This window comes from Zingiber officinale, chromosome 9A (genome assembly GCF_018446385.1).
Source record: "Zingiber officinale cultivar Zhangliang chromosome 9A, Zo_v1.1, whole genome shotgun sequence".
Taxonomy (NCBI): Eukaryota; Viridiplantae; Streptophyta; class Magnoliopsida; order Zingiberales; family Zingiberaceae; genus Zingiber; species Zingiber officinale.
The window spans coordinates 10,779,667-10,803,157 of NC_056002.1; the positions used below are offsets into that span (position 1 = coordinate 10,779,667).

Genomic DNA, 23,491 nt, shown 5'->3' on the forward strand with positions numbered 1-23,491 from the left:
CAAATCTTTGATGATTCCATTGTACATGATTGAGTTGCGAAAACTTTTGGATAAGTATCCTAGATCTAAATCTGAACTGAATTCTTTCTGGTTAAAGAATCTCTTTCTAGTTATTCTGGAACAATTGGGAGATTTTCTGGAAGAAATACGAGGTTCTGCTTCTGATGATAACATACTAGCTATTGATTGATGGTTTCGCTTATATTTGTTTCTGTCGATAATTTAGCGACAACAAATTTCTTCGCTAATTTACAATAATTTAGCAACAGAATTAATTTCTATCACTAATTTCTCATAAAATTTTGAGAATCTTCTCTATTTTGAGAGATTTTATCCTATTTACATTATACATTCACAACAATGATATATTCATATTCAACAATAACTAATATTTCAATAACAACAACATTCACATTCAAGAACGATACAATCAGAATCATTATAACAAAAAAGCAAACAACATTCAGCAAAGCATAATTATCGATACACTATCAAATCCATTACGAACCACACTATCAATAAAGCAACATTCAAACTACATGATTCAAAACATCATGCATGATTCAAAAATAATAGAATTCAAATCAATAACAAATGTTATCGTAACATCGTTCTGAAAAATAATGTTCTACTTTGATGTTCAATAATTTTACAGTAACTGATAGTTGAGCATTATCAAAAAGAATGTTTTCCCACACTTCTCTTGCATTATATTTTAACATGTTATATAGTTTTTAAAATTCAGATATTGATATTTCATCTATATTTGAATGATCAACCACATTCCTTGCGTCGTAAACCATTAATTATATTACATTATCATTAAATCATGAAGCAACAGAAGATCCAATTTGCTCAAATAGATAAGACTCTCTACGATAGTACCAATTATATTAATTTGGAATAAAACTATTTCTACCTAGATGTACTTTCAAGGTATCATCATCAGAAAAATTGTATTTCTACATTTACAATGATTACACAAACAACATAAATAATCATTATTCATATAGTTTGGATGATGCTTAGCGAATTCCATAAGCTATATATTCAACTCTATCAAAATATTTTTTAGTGATAAATCAATTTTCTAACATATATATTGTACGTCCAAGTATTAGTTACATACATTGTAACCTAATGAAAAATAAATTTATAACATTAATAAACGTGTAAAACTAATTAAGCAACTAAGCATGCATATAGTTTAAATTTAAGTTTAATTAAATCATTAAATAACCATTCATGATATATCTAAAATCAATGAACAAAAAAGCTAGAATCTCTTCAAAGAAAATATCAAAATCTACACAAATAACATGCACAAAACAACATTACGAAGTCAAACAATCAAATACAAGTGTGTTTACAAATAACAATCATTTTCAGAGTTTCATGCCCGCCTAACAAATACTAAGCTTTTGGCTGGCCAAGTTTGCGACTAGGGCTAGTTGAGGTCGCGACCGATCAAGTTCACAAGAGTAGGGCTAACTAATCAAGGTAGCGACTGAGCTCGGGACCGGCCAAGCTCATAGTCGGCCAAGCTCACTGTCACCCTGGCCAAGGCCATGTCAGGCCTCAGAACAAACGAAAAGGGGAAATTAGGAGAGGGAAGAGGGTTACATGTGAGTTAGAGAGAAGACCTTAAATTTCCGTAATTAATTTTGTAACGGATTTTATTGTCTGGCCCTAATTTAATGATGAAAATTTAATTTCATTACTAATTTAAATAGATTAAATATGTTTTTATTAACAACGGCTGTTATTATGATGAAAATATATTTTCGTTGCTAATTCAATGAACGAATACTATTTCGGTCTCAAATTAGTGACAAAATCATATTTTCTTTACTAATTAACGACTTAAATAGAAATATATTTTCTTCGCTAATTCCCTAATTCGGTCATTGATGATAGGTTTTCTTGTAGTGACCATGGTGCAGCGGCGAACTGTATACTGATCAGAAGTAAAAGTTGATGGCAGCAAAAATAACTGTATACTGATGATTGATGTGTCTTTGTACGTTTGTTTTGAGATATTTTGCTGCCGCTTGCATTACTAATATAAGGCATGCATCGTCGATGACTTCCCTTCAAAATATTTTGGAGATCGATCGATCAACCGACCGTCTGTTGCATGCATTTGGTTTTATGCACAGTTTTCAATAAAGAGAGAGCACGCAAAAACGGAAAAGATGATTACCATATGGCGTGGCTGCTGCCGAGTGATGGTGCTTTAAAATGTAAGTCTGTTTCTGGCTCCACTAGCATGAGTTTCTCTGCCATGCGTGTTGAATTGTGCGCTGACAACACAACCCCACCACCCACTCAGACTCAATTCAACCGAGAGCCCTACAAATTCACCATGCGGATATACATCTCATGAGGTGAATATGAAACTCCTTGTCATTTTCTAGCTTGGAAGAATTGAAGGGATGATGAACTCTGCAAATTAATGGTGGCAAAAACCAAATTGCTCAGAGTCAGAAGGCAACGTGAGAAAGAGATCGGAAAGTGCATGCGCATCCATTTCCCTTCGATTGCGTATCAGAAATCCTGTGCATGCGCGTGTGGAAAATTAAGAATTTTCTATATCATCGGCCAGTAATTTAAATGCAATTCTACACCAAGTTACAAACAGCTGTTTGATCTGCAGATCGCGAGTTACTTAGATTTAATTTGAACAAGTTTTGTTTGAAGTACCAGAGATGGCACAAGGATGTTTAATTATTTCGGTATATGCAAAACATGTTCATGAAATGCTAGATAATTACTTCAGAAATGGAATGAACAGGTCGGAAAGTTAAACTCTGTGATTGACTAGTAATCCCTAGTGCCTTTGTTCAACCCACTAGCTAGCCAGCCAACCATGCATTTCAGTGGCCCCTCCCACTCCAACAATCCAAACCACTAAACTAATAGTGGCAATATTTTGATCTCATTTTTCACCTTTCTCATTGGTTGGCTTTTTAGTGGAAGAAGAAAGCTTGGCCTACAAATTCTCTTTGCCTGTAGAATCTCAAGTCACAAGAAACAAAAGTTTAAGGGTGGGGACGAGTTGAGCACTTTGTCCAGGGTATGCTTGTGAATTGTGGCCGAGAGAGGGTCATTTGGCCAAACTCCCCTTTTTAAATACTGAGATCTCCCTCCTCCTTCCTACCTTTGCAATTAGGCCTCGCATTCAATATGGGGAATTGCATAGTCGTTGAGAAGAAGGAGGTGATCAAGATAATGAGGATAGATGGCCAGATCCTTCAGTACCAATCACCATTGAAGGTCCAGCAGGTGCTGAATGAGTTCCCCGGCTACGCAGTCTCCGATTCACTTCCGGTTATCACATACTTGGATCCGGCTGCTTCCATGAGGCACGGACAGCTCTACTATCTCCTACCACCTGAGAAACAGATCACAGAGGCTGATGGTGCAGTCGGGGTTGTCAGAATCAAGTTGGTTATTACCAAACAGCAACTCAAGGACATGCTAAGCAAGGGAGGAATTGCCGCCGCTGACATGCTATCTATTCTCCGAAGAGAACAGAGCAATAAACATGGTGCTTCGAGTGACAAGGAGAGATCTATAGAGTGGAGGCCTACTTTACAAAGCATACCAGAAGGCAGTGATTTCTGCTAGCTAGGCATAGAGAATAGAGATGTATCTATCTGAATGATATGTTAAGTTTGCAAGTTACAGTGACATACATATACACATGTAATCATAGGGGCTCTCTTTCTCTTCTCTTCTCTTCTCTTCCTCTCTTTAGCAGAGAAGAGCAAGATAGCCCATGGACGCATGAACTACAATGAATTCTGTTGTACACCATAGTGTTTTCATGTGCAAGTTAACCACTCAACAGTTGATGAAGTGGATAATCATGCACATCCACCAGTTAAGTTGCAGTGATGATGATGAAGTTGGCTAGTGCAGATCTTCTTCGTTCAGAAAGGAAGAAATATGAGTTGACATTTACATAAACCTAACTTAATCCAGAAATTATTTAAAGCATCCAACATCATTAGTCGATATGCTAGTGCTTCAGATATGATCCAGTTTGTCTGGTAAGACTTGTTGTGCAGTGACTGGGATTCCAAGTTTTGTTCAGTGGAGCACTATAAGATGCATGAAAGATACGGGCATGTTCTGTTCCTACTGGTTGTTGTGCAAGATTAACCATACAAAAGAAGTTCCTAGGTGGCAAGGCTAAAGGCCAAACTCTTAACATTTTGCAACTTTTATTGAGTATTTGTGTTTTACAATATTTAATTTCTAGGGCCTATTTTATTGTGTTTTATGCCTAAGAAATCCCAACAAGCCAGCTATTGCAATTCATTTTTGACTTACAACAACTCATGAACCACAAATTCACAAGAAGAAGTTGGTTAGCTTATTTTTAACCTCTTTGGTGCTTTAAGTAGTCTCACATATATATATATATATATATATATATTTTTTTTTTTCTTATTGTATATATGGTATGTACTTATTGTGATATTTCTCATGTAATGCCTCTTTTAGTACATGATCATTCTAGAAAAGTTCATTGAAAGAAGTAAAATGGATTTCAAGTTACAAGATATGTTATTTGTTTGGCAAGGATTGTTATTAGTTGAAAATCTACTTTGTGGTCTAAAGTTGCACTTTATACTATACAGAGAAACTCAAAATATTACAATTCTTATATTTTCTAGCTAGTGATATTTTTTTTCCTATTTTAATTTGTATTGAGTTTATAAAAGTGTAGTGTCTTTATTATTAAGGAAATTAAATGATGCTCTTAGTAGTTAGATTCAACTATATGGTTTTGATGTGTTTAACAAAGAGTGTAAGTTAGGTTTGATTTATATTTTTCATGTGTGCATTAAATGTACAAGAACTTAGAATAGTGCATATAGTAGCTTTTAGAGTTAACTCAATATGGTCGGGTTAGCTTCATGTGATCATGAGATCATTGGTTTGATAGCTAAGAGGCATGGTACAAGGTGGCAAGGGGAAAAGGATGGCATGGAGTAATCTCGAAGAGTTTGGTGCATTCGAGGGACTAGAGATATGGTGAAATAGACCTAGGACAAGAAACATTGAGTAGTTGCTAACTCGATGACTCAAAAATCCATGACTAGGTGGATTTGAAAGGCGAGAAGAATGGAGAATGATGACATGGAGAAAACTTGTGAAATTTGATGCATGTGGAACTGAAGGCCTGATGAGGTGGATTGAAACACAAGGAGCATCGATGAGGTGAAGATCTTGAAACATGAGAGTTTGATAGACTAGCTATGTGAGTAAAATATAATCTTGAGGCTTGTTTTTTTTGGGCAACATCATTAAGAATAATGTGTTTATTTAAATAAGGGAAGATTATCTAATGGCTTATTTTAAAAGCTTCCACGAGGAGACTTTTGGTACAAAACTCATACTCTATAGCTCATGTTGGCCTTGGGACTTGACATAGAATTACAGAGAGGGATGGGCAACCAATAAGACATAGAGTTGAGCTCTAAATATAATTTTTTTATGCCATGTATAAAATTTTACTACTCTCTAAACTATTAAAAAGTCTCCTTATAAATTTCAAACCTCACCCAGGTGATTAATTTCGAGAGATTAAAAGTAGCGCCCCGGATTACAGTACAAAAAATTTCACTTATATATTAATATATAATTCGATTTCTAACTATAATTTTTTTCTTTAAATGGAATGCTCATTCATGCAATATTAGACTATTGATGTAGTTTATATTAATAATTTAAATTAGATTTTGATGAATAATAAGTAGATTAAAGTTAGAGTGTTTATGATCTAATTGTTTTACCAAGTGTGCAAGAGTTAACGGGTTTGAAGGACTTGACATCAGGCTAAAATCTAACTAGGTCCACGGGATCTGATAGCTGGTGGGAAGTTCAGATAGGTCTACGTGACCCAATATCTGGCGGAAAGTCCGGTTGGATCCGCGAGACCCGACAACCGGTCGAAGTCTAATTGGGTTCGCGGGACCTGATAACTGGCGGGAAGACTTGGTGTGTCAAAAGTAAGTCAAGCGACTACAGTTGGTAAGTAAGAGGTAAACAACTGGAGGAGGGATCAAGTGAGGATGCGCTCCCATTGAGGGAACTGTAGGTGTCAGTTCAATTTAGATCCATTTGGAAAATCTAAGTTGAGACCTTGACTAGATCTTGGTCTCGAGGAGATAAGATCTAATTACTACTACTATCCTACTGTATTGTGCTAACTCTGTAAATGATAACTATATTTTTAGTTTCATGGACTAACCCTTGTTTTTACAAGGAAGAATGTTGAAAAAAGAGAGTCTGGGCGCTCGGACTAGCCTCGCCCAGGTGGACGCCAGGCACTCGGGCAGTCCAGGAGCCCGGAGCTAGTCCGGGCGCCCAGACCAGAAATTTCATCCCGAAGCTGAGCTGGAACGCATCAACGGTTCAGGTGCCCGAAAGGGGTTCAGACGCCCAAAGGTGGATAAAACTTTGCGAATAAAGTTTCGAAGAAAGCTCGCTATGTCAGTATGGTCCAGGCACCCGAAGGGGTTCCAGGCCCCAAGAATATGCCTATATAAGGGCCTTTTACTAATAGTTTCAGGACAACGTCTGCTACGACTTTTCTTCCTGCGCGCTACTTCAAAAAGGCTCCTACGATGCTCTAACGCTCTACCGACAACAGGATCAAGCTTTACTTAGTTTTCTTTATTGTCGGTAACCTTTCATATATAGTTCTTGTATTAAATCTTTTGTAACACATTTTCGAACTGATAGTGATTGTCCAACGAAAGCGTTCGATAAGTGCAGACATTGGAGTATGAGTCATCGAAGGTTCCGAACCAAGTAAAACTTGACTTTGTTAGCTTTGTTTTCTTTTTTCTCTGCGTAACTCATTTTTATTCACAATTTTTGAAGATCGCTATTCTTCCCCCTCTAGCGATTTTATGATCCAACATGGACTTCTGGGTCGTTTGTATGAAAAACTTCTATAAGGTTAGATCGGTCGTCCTAGATTTAGTGTTACATTATTTATTTTTTTTTAGAGAAAAAAATAAGGGAAAATTTGCATGCAGCCCCCATTGGCAAACAAAACTTTGCATGCAATCTCCATTGGAAAAATCTTTGTTTCTACTCCCTACTCAAACATCTTTACCTAACTGCCCCTGATATTTTATGTATAAAAAGTCTAAAAATGAGTATAGTTCCTTTTAAATTCAGTACATTAAACTAGAATCTAGTATATTTTCTATCAAATTAAGCATGATTCTTTTTACACCTCAATTGGAAAGAAAATATACAAGATTTTTCTTTAAATGGTACTTAATTTGATGAAAAATATACTAGATTTTCTTTAAATGATGCTGAATTTAAGAGGAATTATATTAAACAGGAAAAAAGTCATGCTCAATTTAATAAAAAATATACTCGATTCTAGTTTAAAATGCTAAATTCAACAAAAATTATACTCATTTTTAGACTTTGTACCTAAAAAATACGAGGGACAACTTTAATAGAAAATATACTCAATTCTAATATAAAGTGTTGTTTTAAAGAGGAATTATACTCATTTTAGTATATTTTCTATCAAATTGAGCACGATTCTTTTTTCCACCTCAATTGGATGGAAAATATATTAGATTTTCTTTAAATGGTACTTAATTGGATAGAAAATATACTATTTTTTTAAAAATTGTGATGAATTTAGGAGAAATTATATTAAAGTAGAAAAAAAGTCGTACTCAATTTAATAGAAAATATACTCTATTATAATATAAAGTGTTGATTTTAAGAGGAATTATATTTATTTTTGGACCTTTTGCACCTAAAAAATTTGAGGGGCAATTAGATAATAATATTTGCATGAGTGACTTGAAGTAAATAAAATTTTACATACATAATGGAAATAAAATTTGTTATGATTGAGACTATATGTAAAATTAAAATTATGTTTGAAATTTTTTCTCTATTTTACCAGAAAAATAACTTTAAATTTGCACTGCTACTGATCTTAAATTAAAAACCTTAAATTTCATACCGTCCAAAAATAATGTCCTTAGTCGATTGGAGGTTAATATTAGTTGATAGGAAAATCAATTAAATGTGAGGCTTTCATGAATAGAAATTGCTGTTGGAGCAATAGTCAGCATAAAATAATTGGTGAGCTAATGGTAATTTATATGTTAATTTGAGGCATTTCTAATTAAGTAAAGGCGGACAAAATGAAATCATTAAATTGAGCTTTGAGGATTCTAGATGAATCCAGAATTTATTTATATTTATTTAATACATAAGTTTAATTAATCGAATACATTTAAATAATTTGTTAATATTTATAAATTACGTTCATCAATAATTAACAACATGTTAAATAAATAAAAAAAATTAAAATATATAAAAAATTTATATTATCAAATTTAATAACTAATTAAAAATTTTAAAATATAAAAATTTTAAATATTATTTTAAATTTAAATTGAGAAGTTGATAATATAAAACAAAGCCCATAACAAATAAATTAAGTCAAATTTAAATAATTATTTAATATTTAATTTATTTTAACTTCGATTTGACTCAATGACTGTATGAAATAAGTTTAAAAATTATAAGATTTGGCATGAGTTAGCTCATTTACTTAACAAAGTTTCATTAGTTTTTTTCTTAATCATCCGAGTGGTACGGTTACTTTAAGATCTTCTTCATATTGATATTTAGAATTTTTTTAAACGCTTCTGATATCGAAGAATGAAAAATTTTTATTGTGATCAGATGTTACCATACCTTAATCATTTTTTATATTGATATTTATATTAAAAAATCCCCTTAACTCAGTTTAAAACGCATAAAGCGGTCCCCCATCTTTCCCTCCCTCTGCATGCATGGCCCCAATTCCCGTCCTCCACGTGTCCTTATCGCCATCCGTCCGTCAGTGGGCATCAGGATGCATGCCAGCATCATTAATTCATCAGAGAAAAAGTGAAGCTCTACGATGACTAGTAACGTAAACACCCGACATTCACCCCCTTCGCAGTGCCGGGTCCCATTGGTAGCCTTGGTCATCCCCACCCACCGTCCGATCAACGGACCTACCTTCCCCTGATTCTCACAGGACCAGAAGCCAAAGCGTAGCGTCGCGTCGCAAGTAGATGTAAGAAAGTCGGTTCTCCTCCGTCCGATCAAGAGGTTTTCGAAATACGAGGTAAATCCTACCGTCCGTAGGCATGTTAAAATAGAAAAAAAAAGGGGAGGTACGAGACTGGTAGTAGTGGTGGCAGTGGACAGGGAAGAAGCGAGTAGGAGAAGGGTAAGGAGGAGGCGGTGAGACGGTGACCATCCCGCTCCTGCTCTGCCATCAACCAAAACGGCTTCCCCTTCCCTGCATGGCCACTCCATACTCCGGTGAGCTTACCGTTCAGGTCGCCAGCTACTTTCTATCCCTTCTATATATAGAGCAGGCCGTACCTGCAGCATAAGCGGCGAAGTGGTTGAGCAAAGGGTGGCGTCTTTCTTAGGCCTCGTGAATCGGGATCATGGACATCGTTGATAGATCGAACGGCGTCGATCTGACGATGGCAGGCAGATCGCCGGATTTCCGCAGGCCCAAGGATCTGGCGGCTTCCTCCTCAGCTGGTTTCTCCACCCTCCGTCCCATGTACGACCACCCCTCCCCAGGTTCCTTCCTTGCGAAGTCACTGCCGCTCGCCCAGCCACATGCCAAAGACGGGCTCTCCGATTCCGCGCCTGCGGGGTCGGAGAGTGAAGGGTTTAAGCAGGACATGCGGGATTTGGCGGAGCTGCTCTCGAAGCTGAACCCGATGGCGGAGGAATTCGTACCGCCGTCCCTTGGTAGGATGGCAAGCGGGTCCGTTGCTACTGGGGGAGGGTTTTTTGGGAATCGGTTTGTGGTGAGTGATGGGATGGCCAATGGCGTCTCTGCTGGGAATAGTGGGAGACGGGTAAGGGTTCTTTCTTTTGTTTGGATCCCTTTCTTTGATTGCCTTACTTACGCATTTGGGTGGTTTATGCCAAGAAGAAGAATGGATATGACCAGGAGAAACGTCGAATGAATAGCCGGACGAGTTTGGCGCAGCGAGAGGAAGTGATCAGGAGGACCGTGTATGTATCCGAAATTGATCATCAGGTATCAAAGATTTTCCACGACCTGAAAGTAATTTGTTTGTGTTTGTGTCTTTTGCTTGCTCAGAAACTTTTTCTACCATCTGAGTATGTTATTAGAGTTTAATTCAGCTGAGCTGTAACTGTCGCTGTAAATTACTGCATTGTCTTTTTATGTTTCCCCTGTCCTTATAAGGGTTGTTGAAACTATAACATTTTTTATTGTGGGATAGTAGCATGTTGAAACTATATCTAGGAAATTCCAAGAATGCTGAAATCCGGAAGTGTGCGTGCGTATATGTTATCTATAACCATACTTTTCAATTGAGAGCTGAGAATGTTGTTATGTTGTTTGAGTAGTATACTTTAGGCAATCATCAAAATTTATTAATCTTTTAGGAAAGCAAGATAAACTTGAACCATATTTAACATCTGAATTCAGCAATTCTTGAGCACTGGTCTGGAACCTCTCCCAACTTCAAAGAGAGAAGGGGGTTTCTAGGTAGTTTTGCCTTTTTATGGTAGTGATGAATTTTGAGATGCTAAAAGATATAATATTATTATTTTTTTGGAGATTTATTTGATTGAAAATGCTTTTTTGTTCGCCAAACTTTTGTTTTTCTCTCCATGGATTATGTATGCAGTTGCCTGAACCTTCTAATTATTTTTTGGCATAAAATAAGTGATATTTAAACCTTTTCAAGTTAAACAATTTGTCATTAATTTTGAAAATTTACAAAGAACTGTCTCATGTGTCTTCATGAGCACTTGAATGCCAATTTTTAATAGTAAAAAATATGATATTTTTCTTCAATTTTTAATAGTAAAAAATATGATATTTTTCTTCTTTTCTTTTGTAATTATGTTGTTTCAATTAATCAAGTAAGTTAGTTGTTCTTACTATGTTATGATTTGGGAGTTGGAGTAGAGGAAGTGTAATGATTGGTGCTAGGTGGCAAACACAAGTGGCAGAGGCAACTGTAGGTAATGGAGTATGATTGTGCATAGTGATTACATGGAAATGATATGGGAGTATGAAAATTTAAGTGTTATTGGCAACTTCTCATCCACCTTCAAGGGTCTTGAAAAGAAGTCTCCTGCTGCACTGGTGAATGATATGGGAGGAATACAATGTACCAGTTAGTGTCGTTTTTTTTACCTGGGTCTTGTTGGGTTCAAACGATTGAATATGTAGAGAGTTGTACCATTTACTATTTTGTTGGAAGTTACTTTGGCATCTGATCTGGACGATATCCTACCTCATTGGAAATTGCTAGCCCTTGGTTGTCATGTTAGAGTGCATTTTCAAGAAAATAGAAAAATGGATAGCATCATCTCTGTGTATTTCACTGAAATACACATCACATTTCAAAATTTAAATAACCTTACTTGCCTTTTAACTCTTGAATTCCGTGATTCATTTCATACCTCTATTTAAGATGTATCAAGAAGAGTGCAGTAACTAACAGTGAGCCAAATATTAATGATTCTCCAAATATACCTTTGTCAATTATTATATTTTTATAAGCTCCAGCAGATGTCTATGATGAAGTCCATGAATTTTATCATACAAAACTTCGTGTGTCAGATACATCTAGTATTATTGCAGGTTTGAACCTGGTTAATGGGTAGTTAGGTACTAGAAAAATCTTGACCTTTACTCTCCCACAAAATAATCCTGATACTGTATCACTTGTATGATCACTCTTTGTAAATAGTAACTGTCTTTTGGTAGTAATGAAATTATCTGCAGAAATGCCCTGAGGATTTACGTGAAATTACCAGCAGTTATGTTTAAGCCGTATATGGAATATACTGTGCTTGTTTTTTAGCTTGTGGTATTCTTTTATTGTTAGGGAAATAAAATTTAGTAGACAAAGTCTAACTTTAAAACATGAAGCTGCAATGTTAAAATAATTGGTAAGCGAGTATTATCTTGTAGTATAGTAGTGACAACCATTTTGAGCTTGATGCACTAAAGAGAATAATTGATCTATTGCAGATGAGAGGAGTCTAGTCTTTCTCAAATCTCATAATCTAGCTGCATTAACCTTTTCCTGTTTTCTAGGTCACAGAAGAACAGCTTGCAATACTTTTTATCCATTGTGGGCAGGTGCATTGCCTTTGTTTCTCGTCTCTCAGTGCTTATTGCTTTTTGATTAGTAATCCATGAGCTGTTTCAGGTTGTTGACTGTCGCATGTGTGGGGATCCAAATTCCGTCCTTCGTTTTGCTTTTATAGAGTTCACCGATGAGGGTATACTGTTTCTATTGTTGTTTCTTGAATATAGTGTCTTTCTGAGCATAATGGATCAATGCTTTGGGCTAATTCCAAAACAGAGGGTGCTCGAGCTGCTTTAGATCTGTCAGGAACTGTGTTGGGTTATTATCCAGTACGGGTGCTGCCTTCGAAGACTGCAATTGCACCAGTTAATCCAACATTTTTACCGAGGGTAGGATAATTTTTAAATTGGAAGATTTATCATTCAGCTGAATATTTTTCTTTACTTGTATTGTTTCTGTACAGTCAAATGATGAACGTGAGATGTGCTCAAGGACTGTCTACTGTACAAATATTGACAAAAAGGTGGAATATAATTAATTATTTAACTCTTAGTTTTCAGTATTTTGATTTCTACCTTTGACTGCATTGTGTGCCTAAGACATCTTTTCTTTAGATTTCTCAAGCAGATCTTAAACTCTTCTTTGAATCTGTATGTGGAGAGGTTGGTTGGCTACTCTTTGCGTCGTCTTTCAACTCTATCATTTATTTTTTCTAACTACTATAAGCTGCAATGCTGATTTTTCAGAAATAAATGATTACACTTTTTAAGCAATTTAATAATATGGTACAGGTGTACCGGCTCAGATTACTTGGCGATTATCATCATTCAACGAGGATTGCTTTTGTTGAATTTGTGATGGTTTGACTCTTCCTGTACTAATATAGAATAAATTTTCATGTTTTAACTCTTTTGCTATTTCTATATAATGAATATTCTTAATGATGATATTGCTCCCAGAATACGTTTTCATGCTAAAATATGCACGTGCATATCCAATAATCATGTAATGTTTAGCTTAGTCACGTAAATTCCTGCTTATGTATATCTGATACACAAACCTAACATGATGTCATGTGATAACAAAGTTAATTCGATTATCTCTAATCCTCCCCTCTTAAATTCGAGAATATATTTCAACAAAGCCCAGATTGTCACTTACAAACATAAATGGGGTTCCACTGAGTGGCCAGATAAAATAATATTAACAATCTCTTCTTTGCAAGAAGTGAACAATTTGTCTATTTTTTTTAATGGATATGCCATCTGTTGAAGTCGCTGTGAATTTCAATATGTTTAGTGTTTCATGAATGCTTTGTTTGGACACTGAACTTCATGCCATATAAACAATTGTTTGAGTTTTTCACAATGCATTCCTTTAGCATTAAGGTTATAAATATATAGTTAGTCTTTTAGTAATGGCTTGAGTTTTGAGACAAGCAGTTAGCTAACCAACTACAACACAACGGCTGATGTTGGACATGATCATCACTTTCCCGATGTCATTTCTTAAACTTCTACATGAATTGAGGAGATACCGCGTGTGGTAATTATGTGGTAGATAAGTATTCTAACTTCTGTAATATTTGCAAACTACTGCTTATTTAAAAAAATATTGCCAAAATAAAATATTAAAAGTACTATTTAGACGGCATTGGATTGAATAAGCATTACATGATTGGTTTTGGTGCACTTAAGGTCAATATTGGTGGTGGTTTTGATAAATTCTTCAAATGTATAACAACTTCATTGGAGGTTGCATACTGCTTTAAATTTGCACATGTTAGAGATTTGTAGATTTTTACAATTTGAATTCCATAAATTTCAAATGAAACCTTCTTAACTTAGAATCCTCTCGTTGCAGGCTGAGAGTGCAACTTCAGCACTGAACTGTAGTGGTGTGGTTCTGGGATCCTTGCCCATAAGGTATGATCTTATGTGTCTCTAGCACCTTTTTTTCTGTTTGCGCAATGCAACCTGAAATTAAACACCTGTTTTCGCAGGGTAAGCCCCTCTAAGACTCCTGTGCGTCCCCGTACGCCTCGCGCATCCATGCGATTGAATCTTGGAGTTCCGTGAGATGCATAACTGCAGTCAGTCAGTATATATACAGATTGGCATATTTGCCTTTTGGTTAATTTGAGAACAGTTAGTGTTAGGAATTAGAATGCACAGAGATGGTAACTAGGCTTTGATCTTTACATATGATTGCTAACACAAACTAACTATGATCTATTACTTCCATTTAAATTGGATGCTTAGCATTTAGATCTATCTATCTTTATAATGTAAAATTGTAGTATGTATTGTACTCAGAGGCTGTGCAGATATAAGAGGTCTAGCAAATCATAGTTGTGGAGGTTTCGGGTGAGACATTGCCCTTCTTTAGGTTTGTGACAGGAGCAGGTCGAGCTGACATCAATCTTATTGGATGAGTTGGCCAGACCAGATGGTCTAGATTCGATCGAACTTGATGTGTTAGTTGAGCTGGATTAGCTAGTTGGCTATGTGAACCAGTTGGTCCCATTGAACAACATGATCTAGTATGTCCTGGAATCAGCATAGGCTTGCTTGTTGGTCGTGTAGTTGTTCAATCATTGCTTGACTTATTTTTTTTCAGTGATTTTAGACTATGTTGATATAAAAACTAAAACTTTGTTTATTCATAACCCTACCACTAATAACTCAACAACTCATCTTAATTATATATTTTCTTGATACAAACTCCTTCAATGAAGTTAAAAAAAATTCATCTCTTGTCCACTAGGAATCTGTCCCACAAATCTTCATGACATCTCCAAAAAATCGCTTTGATGGGTTAATTGATATTATATATAAATATATATAATTTGTTAATTTCATCAAATTATGCCCCTAGAACTTCATTTTCCTACACTACACCTTGTTTAAAAAAAACATTTTATTGTTTATGTTCAAGAGATTTGCCTTTAAAAATATGATATTTGTGACTTGGTAATATTTAGAATGTGTGCTTCTTAATCAACAAGTTTTGAATGACAACTTATGATTACTCTAGGTTGAATCTTTTACAATAGAGTCGCGCTAATTTTCAACCCTAACCTTTTGATGCGAAGACTTTTACATTATTGATGATGGATTACAAGATCAATTACGCATCTAATCACGTGAAGACGTACTCCTCTTACAACTACATAATTAATCACATAATTCGAGAAATTCTCCTTGACCTTGACTTAACCAATATTGATTAAGCTTCTAATTAATTCAATTCACCATTTCTATTCCAATTTTAATTTAATTAAACTATTAATTCTCACAGTCGTATCTACGAGTGACGACACACGGAAGTAACTACATCCATTAATCCCTTTCACAATTAGCTAGTTACTCGATTAAACAATAATAAATTTTAAGTACATGATCATAAATATTATTTATTTGTTATTTAATTATTCTTAAAGATCCAAAAGTAACCTACCTTGGATAATCGAAATAGATTATATGCATTCTACTGGCCAGCTCTATCTCGGGAATGCCACAAGTGGAGAAGATTTTACTTTGCTTCTTCATGAAATTATTAATTCCATTTGTTTCTCAAATCGTCTCTACGAGTTTAAAATACTTGGAGAAGATCTAAGAATTCTTTGTCGTGTTAGGGCTCCTTGCCACTCAAGAGGAAATTGCTATGAATATAATATTCCTAAGAAACATGGACTATTTTAATTAGAATATACAAACCCTTTTCATGTATATCATATGCATTCTTTAAAAAAAAAAAAACCGAAAATTTGTGAAACTTTTTCAATTTTCCCTTTATGCAAATTTCAAGTTCTAACACTATTATCAAAGAAATCAAAAGAAACATTTCAAAAGAAGATTTAAAAGATGAAGATGATTATATTTAAGCAACAGCTTAATTAATTTTCTGGTTTATTTTTCAGGGTCGTCGGGGAGGACGGAGTCGGAGAAGAGGAGGCTGAACCGCCGGCGGCAGGAGGAGGCAGAGAGGGAGAGGCACACGAAGAGCGGCGTTCCGACCATGATTAAGCCGACCGGCACCATCCACAGCTGCGAGTTGCTGGGGTGGAACACCACGCCCCACCACGCCAAGATACCAACGCCGGCGAGGCCAGTCAGCGCCAAACAGGCATTGGACGCCGCCGGCAAAGACCGATCCTCCTCCGCAGCAGGATCATTCGGGGTATCGCTGGGCATGTTCCGGTGGCCGGAGGAGGGATTGATCGTGGCCTGGGTTGGAGAGGGTCTGCAGATGAATTATTTATAGTGGTTATTTGGGAAAATCATTTTTTAAGTTTAGTAATTTTAAATTGGAAATTAAAATATTTGGAAGTAATTTAAGATTTAGCGAAAAGATAAGAATGCATATTTTAGTTTTTGTGATTCAAATTACAATTATTTCAATATGAAAATTCTCTCACAAGAAATTATCTTTTAAACTATATCACAAGAGAATTTTGAAGAATATATTTTGAAATATTATGAAAAATTATTATGGGATTGAAATCATGTTAGATCTTTAAAATTCAAATATTTTCAAAGAGTCCTCATATTTCTCTTTAAAATTCAAATTTTTCTCTAAAGGACATTCCAAAGTCGCTAGAATGGCAATATTGCTCAATACAAAATTTAATTAACATAAAGAAAACATTAAAAAACAAAATTTTTCTCTAAAGGATCGCGACTGGATTCTGGCCGGATCGCGACCAGATTCAGTAGCGCTGTATCTACTAGCGTTTTCGACAGATTTTGCTTGGTTGATCGGTCTGGGGACCGATCAGCCTAAGGCCTGATCGGTCCACAGACCGATCAGGAGAGGCCCAGACCGATCAGGTTGGAGCCTGATCGATCCAGGCCTAGATTTCTTCGCAGGTGCAGATATAAAGACTTGCTGACGTGGCAAGTACCACAGCAAAACCGCAAGAATTGCACCGCAGCATAAAATTTTTCTATATATATATATATATAAGATTATAGAAACTTTTGCCTTTATACATAAAAAATTCAAGCAATGCCAATGATATACAGGACACTTTGCTTTGCTAGGGAAAACAATAGCATGTGCCAAGCAAATTTTTATAGAAACAATCCAAAAGAATAGAGAAAAATCATTGTCAAACTGTTGTAAAGTTTATTGATCTATAGTTGAGTGTGATCATGTGTTATTTCGCTTCAATATCATAGTTATTGCCTTATTGGAACCCCCCAAGTAGACGAAACCAGCGGCTTTTCCACGGTCGAGCCGTCAAAGCCTTGATTGATGGCTAGCATTTGCTGGATTCTAGCTTGGCTGCCAAGTTGGTTTGATTTTGTTGTGGCACTGGCAATTGATATGGAGAAACCTGAGGAGTTTGCGGCTTTGTCTCCTGCTGCTGCAGCAGCGACTGCAACTGAAACATTTGAGGACTCAATTGCATTTGTTGGTTCATGTGTTTTGGGGGCGGAGTTTCGCTAATCTCTCCCGTGGCAAGTTTTAGACGCTGGACTTCAGCACTCAGTGCCTCGTTCAGGACTGGATAATACATGGCGATCAGAAGGAATGGATTAGTTGGATAGCAACAATAAGAAAACCTAGATAGTAAGAGAACATGATAGTAAGAGAGATCAAAACACCAATACTAGATTGAGAATTGTGTTGGGTCTGGACAACAAACCTTAAAATTTATCCAAAACTTCTCAGATAAATAGGATCCCAAAAAACAACAATTAGCAATTAGAACTAACCGGCCATCAGCTAACAAAATCAAAGTTGTTATTTGCATATACCAAATCAAATTTTATGGGCTAATGTTCGTATCGAATTCATCAAATAGACATGTAGAAGGAACCCACTGTATGGGACACCATGATACATTAATTTTTGGTTCAATGATGTTCAGCTGACATTTCAGAATTTAATTCAGTAATGCACTTGAATATTTAAACAAAACACAGCCTAAGAAGAAGCTTTAGAAATCAAATGATAGACTAAAATAACATCGAAATAAAAAAGAAATCAAAGTTGTTTGTGTCCAAGTTTGATATAACTACAAAAAGGCAGGAATAGAGTAGGTACAAATCCTCCCACAAATAACTCCCTAGTCATTCAACTTTTAGATAAATTTGCCAGACAAATAGAATGGAACATCCTGAACTGATGTTATAACTTTAACTTGTAGTTGTGACTCCGCAAATAAGTTTTAGTCAAAGAAAAACCGAACTTAACTAGAGGATAGAATACAATTACTGGACAGTTCGGTGCACGAAACTCTCATCAATACGGAGTACCTTGCTTTGCAAGAGGCTGTTTACGAGACTTAAACTCGTGACGTCTAGGTCAGCAACAACTTTACCATTGCACTAAGATCCGCTCCGCTTCATAGAATACAATTACTAAAGTAAATAAAAAATCTCCAAATTAAAGGTGAATTGCCCAAGACAGATTCCTTTTTGACCAAAGCCTAAGACATTGATTTGTCAATTAACTTATAGAGAAACTACTATCTGAGAAGGATAAAACAAATTTAAAGGAAAAGAACAATAAAAAGGGCAGGAAAGATACATTGAAACTTGATCATGCCATGAATCTCAAGAGTGGGAAAAAGAAAACAAAATAAACATATGTTAAACTTCTTTGAAGCTCCTACGATGATCTATGTAAATATAGATCGTAGCCCTTTCTTTGACCTTGAGAAATTCATGCTGACACAGTTAAATCAGCAGGAAAAGAACCAGCCCAACATTCTAATCTAATGGCATTCCATTAAAGGACCAAGAGCAAAAAAAATAAAAATAAAATGGGAAATCGTATATCACATGTGTCCACTTAGTTAATCTGAACCTACTGATGTGAAAAGAAAAGCTTAAAACTTTAAGTTGGACATATATCCTCAACAATAAAGTCGTTCCACCCTACCGTAAAAATATATAGATTTTACTAAAAGAATACAAACTCAAATAACGCAATAAGTATAAATCACGAACTATTCTACATTAACCAACTCGAGCCGAAGTAGAAATCCAAAGAAACCAATGAGGCCAAGGAACTTGGCAAGACTTGTGTCCCAAAAAGATTTAACTGGAAAGCGGGCATGAGCAAGTCCAATCTACTAAATCATGCATCTACCAAAGATAAATTGACTGCATAAATGAAAAAAAGTAGTCATGATTTAAGAGGAAAGGTATTTGTTTTCAAAGTAGCAGAGCAAATTGGAATTGCACATTTATTTTCTCAACAAATTCTATAGCATGAAGGAAACAAACAAGAGCAGCCCCATATCACGATGCATAAATTATCACAGAGTATATCTATCCACTATGGCATAGATGAATCTATTACAGAGAACTTGAAAACAACTACACAGAAACATGGGCTTGAACTTAGAAAAATGAATACTATTATAAGCAACTTTATTAAATTGTTAAATATTTCATTTCAAAACTAAAATTAGAGCAAATTTTGAGTCAGCAAATGACAATAGAAAAAAGGAAAAATAGAAGAAAAAAAAGTAATATACAGGCACACTGAACAGATTGTCCTCACCAGAGAAAAGCGCATACACTATAATCCATACAGAAAACAAGAAACCCATGTAGATTATTTCAAGATATCTAGAAACCAATTTGTTCAGAACCAAATCATTAGTACTCAAAACCAAAACATTCACCTTTTTTGTTCTTGAATACTAACCTTACTGCAAATGAGTTTCCAAATTATTACTTATGGCTACAGCAGCAAGTATGTGAGCATCAATAGTCTGGAGGGATAGTTCTTTGCGACTATGATTAAGAAGATAGGTAACTTATTTCATAGAATTTTTACCATAAAATGGAATGAATATGTTTGGAAATGTGACGAACAGACTGTAATACCCAAAAAAAAAACACGACTAAATTGTATAGTCATTACTCCATCATCAAACTTCTAGTTCTTATTCATGTCAAAACATGGACGAGATATCCAAATGATAAGTAGATAAAACTCAAGACAAGACCATCATTGAGCATTTCCTCTCCAAGTGAATTATAGTTATTACTCCATCTAACTTCTAGGTTCTTATTCGTGTCAAAACATGGGCCAGATATCCAATAATAAGCAGATAAAACTCAAGACAAGACCATTAGAAATCAGATCCTCTGTCCCAAGATTCCCGTGTCCTTGTGTCCCCTCGCCGATCAGACGGTCATGACATCCTCATAATGTGCACTGCATCCTTGAGATGTGATCTAACCCGTCCAATTGGCGAGGGGACATGAAGACATGGAAATCTTGGGACAGAGGATCTGATTTCAGACCATCATTGAGCATTTCTCTCCAAGTGAACTCACTCATGAAGAGGGGGGAAAATGATAACGAACACAATGGGAGTTGATGTTGGTTTGGCGACAGGAAGAACCATACTCATGTACTGAAACAATTAAAAAAAATACACAGGTCTCAGCACCAAAAAAACATGTTAATCATATTTTGTCGTATATGAAGCAGCAATTTAGATAATCAATCACCCCACATGACACAGAGAATAAGTACCTAATCGAGGAATACAACATGGGAAAACTATTGGTAAATTTTTGTGTCCATGCTTGATGATGGTATTAAAATATTTAATGGGTTCAAGCCAATAAAAACTGAAATGTGAATTATTGTCAAATGCAGAAATCATTTTGTAGCCAGCTAAAATTAGACATACATTATTGGGTGATATAGATAATGATACATTCAATTGTACAGACCACAGAACTTGCATTAATAGATAGTGCCCATCAGTCCATCTCATCCCAACCAGAAACAAACATATTCCAGATAGAAGATGTGTCTTTTGAGTACTATGCAGATGGCATATGCCAGCTTTGGATTTTGGGTCAATGAAATCACCATCAGCCCATGCAAATTTGAGATTTTTTGCAGATTCTATTGAAAAGATTCTCTTAGAATGCTTAGAATTTAAAGATTATAGGTTAATTGAGTGTCATAAGTGTTCTGGAAGCAAAAAAATCACAATTTATAATTACAGAATCACTGTCTAATTTGCCATTGAGGAAAAAAACAAGAGAAAAACAGACTTTAATGTATCTATAATGCACATGATTTCATTCAATAGGAAACATAGATGAAAGTGATATCACAACCACTACATGAGCCTCTAATTCTACGTTGATGGAAAGGTTTTTTTCCTAATAATTTTGTCTTCCCTCGTGATTTACTTTCACATGGAATGAAACGTTGAAGCAAAAATAGTTTGACATAAAAGTTACCATTTTTCAGATGTGCTTGTTGCTCCATGGCTTGAAGACGTAATTTCAACTCATTGTTTTGACTTGCAAGTCCAGCCAAGTCCCTCTGCAAGCAGATGGTACTACAACCCATCAAGCATTTTAGAACATATACAGATGTTTATCAAGAAGTACTAGAAACCAAACCTGTAGAATGATCAATTGTGCTGATAACTTAGTAGCCTCGTTTTGCAAGATGTGCACCTTATGCTCCAATTCTGAAATATAATGCATTTTCCGCTCCTTCGAGCGAGCAGCTGAAAGGCGATTGGCCAAAATTCTGAAATTCAAAGCATAGAAGTTGGTAAAAATTCTGAAAATCAGCAAATGAGTTTAGATAGTTAAGCTCAAAACTAGAACTTTGAGCTATAGAAAAGCACCTCTTCACTTTTTTAGGATCTGCTAAAGCAATCTCTGCAAGTTTCTCATCTGCCATAATCTTCTTCATCTCAATGCTGTTAAACTCGCCATTACCCAACTCCAAATTGAACGTGTTCATTGTCTTGTCCATCGAATCACCACGTGATAGTTGCCCCATATGATTTCCAGACGAGGTGGGAAACTTGGGCGACTCATCCCCAAACTGTAGCATGGAGAAACTCCTTCGATGCCGGAAACTAATTGGCTTCAGATCCCCTGCGGCGCTTCTCAAGTTCCCTTCCTTCCTCTCCCTGCTGCAACCTCCATCACCGCAGTTCTCGTTGACGCTGCTCTCCGCCTCATTATCGCTGCTGTCAGCCCCGCTCGTCCTCGTTCCGCTCATCCTGCTGCACTCCACCAGATCCTCGTGCTTCTCCTCCGTTCCGGAAGAGTTCAACGTGTCCAAGCTGTCCATGTAAGCAATGATCAAATCGTCCACAGCTGCTATTTCGGATTTGCAGCGGTCGCCTACGCGGACTACCTCCGCGATGCCGTTGTCTACTAGCTTCGGGGAGGGCATAGGCCGCAGCGCCGGGTGCGAAGGTAAGGGGAGGCCAAAGGCTACATCACTGTGGGAGCGGCGGTGCGCGCTGCGAGGCGGCAGGCCATCACGCGGTGCCGGGGTACGAGAAGCAGGCGTCCGGTCGTCGATTAGCATGGAGTCCACTATCAAGGACCGAGGCGGAGGAGTACGGGTAGCCAGGTGGGGCAATGAATCAAAGCCAAGGGGTTGGGAAAGAGACCGTGAGTGAAATGGGAGCGCCACCGTTGAGGAGGAGGTCGGAGAAGGAAGGATCGGCGGAATGCCTGGCCTTTTGGACGAGTCGACGGCTTCGAGCCTGAAGCAGGGAGCAAAGTGGCGAAACTGCTGAGTGAAATTGGGTGGATCCAATGGACTGGGAGGCAGAGATGACGATGTAACGGCGGAGGAGGAGGCTGAGGAATGGTGGAGGAGTTGCGTCAATTCGGTGCGCCTCTCCTCCATGTCTCCTTCTTTTTACAGTTCTCGCGGTTTCTTTTGCAGTCGGACGAGGAAGAGAAGGAGGAAGGAATATATACAATGGTGGTAGAAGGAGAATCCGACAAGAGGACGGCCGGCGGGCGGCGGAGGAGAAGCCCAGTCCACGGCGGAAGAGCCAAAGTGACAGAGGGAAGGAAACAAAGTGGAGAGAGCGCAGTTCTACTTTTTGTCGTCGCTTTTATCGCTGCGCGAGTCGTGTCCCCTCCCGCTTTCTCCTGTGCGCAATCTTCCACGACACGGTCCGGTTAACTCAACTGGAACCCACCAAAAACTCACGGCCAACGCCATCAGCTGCTTCCCGCTGGTGGAAAAATCCGTATCCTGATCTAAACTAAGCAGCGACTCCGTGCCCACGATCCCCTCGCCTTTTGTTCCGTGCGCAGAAGCTCCGCGGGGCACCGCCTGCGTGTGCCGCTTCTTAAAGAAACAATAAAACATACCCCACTAGACTCACCCACCCCACGTACACTCCCAGGTCCCACATTTATTCGCCTCATATTCGACATACCTGATCTGGTTAATGGCGGGTCCCACATTTATAACCCAGGTAACAACGGGAGTAAGAGTTAATCCAGTTGGCGCCTTTACCGCACTCGCCACTTACGGCCCGTGCAAAATAAACCCCGCACGACCGGTGA

The 23,491-nt window shown here is 37.0% G+C and overlaps 3 protein-coding genes across 6 annotated transcripts; 2 read left to right on the top strand and 1 right to left on the bottom strand.

The window, feature by feature from the left end:
* Positions 1 to 3,099: 3,099 nt before the first annotated feature.
* Positions 3,100 to 3,814, top strand: LOC122020372 (uncharacterized protein At1g66480-like). Its single transcript, XM_042578281.1, has one exon. The coding sequence runs from the start codon at positions 3,187 to 3,189 to the stop codon at positions 3,628 to 3,630; it is 444 nt and encodes a 147-aa protein (XP_042434215.1). The 5' UTR covers positions 3,100 to 3,186; the 3' UTR covers positions 3,631 to 3,814.
* Positions 3,815 to 9,240: 5,426 nt separating this feature from the next.
* On the top strand, positions 9,241 to 14,434 carry LOC122019670 (polyadenylate-binding protein-interacting protein 12-like). 4 transcript variants are annotated; one of them, XM_042577128.1, is made up of 11 exons: positions 9,241 to 9,398; positions 9,495 to 9,938; positions 10,016 to 10,123; positions 12,167 to 12,211; positions 12,282 to 12,354; positions 12,438 to 12,550; positions 12,625 to 12,684; positions 12,776 to 12,823; positions 12,953 to 13,021; positions 14,025 to 14,086; positions 14,164 to 14,434. In XM_042577128.1, exons 2-11 carry the CDS (start codon positions 9,513 to 9,515, stop codon positions 14,237 to 14,239), a joined length of 1,080 nt encoding a protein of 359 aa, XP_042433062.1. In that variant the 5' UTR covers positions 9,241 to 9,398; positions 9,495 to 9,512; the 3' UTR covers positions 14,240 to 14,434. The 4 variants fall into 4 exon arrangements, with proteins under 4 accessions (XP_042433062.1, XP_042433061.1, XP_042433060.1 ...); XM_042577127.1 differs by having other exon boundaries at positions 9,241 to 9,381; XM_042577126.1 differs by having other exon boundaries at positions 9,241 to 9,938.
* A 2,786-nt stretch (positions 14,435 to 17,220) lies between these two features.
* On the bottom strand, positions 17,221 to 23,013 carry LOC122019669 (bZIP transcription factor 29-like). The gene is made up of 4 exons (XM_042577125.1): positions 21,793 to 23,013; positions 21,560 to 21,692; positions 21,395 to 21,479; positions 17,221 to 17,672 (listed from the first exon to the last, which is right to left on the bottom strand). The coding sequence occupies exons 1-4, from the start codon at positions 22,815 to 22,817 to the stop codon at positions 17,425 to 17,427; spliced, it is 1,491 nt and encodes a 496-aa protein (XP_042433059.1). The 5' UTR covers positions 22,818 to 23,013; the 3' UTR covers positions 17,221 to 17,424.
* Positions 23,014 to 23,491: the final 478 nt, after the last annotated feature.

Coding starts and splice junctions, on each gene's coding strand:
- LOC122019669 (XM_042577125.1), bottom strand. CDS start 22,817: ATGGAGGAGAGGCGCACCGAATTGACGCAACTCCTCCACCATTCCTCA. Junction 21,693..21,792: donor GATCCTAAAAAAGTGAAGAG/GTGCTTTTCTAT, acceptor TTTGAATTTCAG/AATTTTGGCCAATCGCCTTT. Junction 17,673..21,394: donor ACAAGCACATCTGAAAAATG/GTAACTTTTATG, acceptor TGTATTATCCAG/TCCTGAACGAGGCACTGAGT.
- LOC122019670 (XM_042577126.1), top strand. CDS start 9,513: ATGGACATCGTTGATAGATCGAACGGCGTCGATCTGACGATGGCAGGC. Junction 9,939..10,015: donor CTGGGAATAGTGGGAGACGG/GTAAGGGTTCTT, acceptor TATGCCAAGAAG/AAGAATGGATATGACCAGGA. Junction 10,124..12,166: donor TATCCGAAATTGATCATCAG/GTATCAAAGATT, acceptor CCTGTTTTCTAG/GTCACAGAAGAACAGCTTGC.
- LOC122020372 (XM_042578281.1), top strand. CDS start 3,187: ATGGGGAATTGCATAGTCGTTGAGAAGAAGGAGGTGATCAAGATAATG.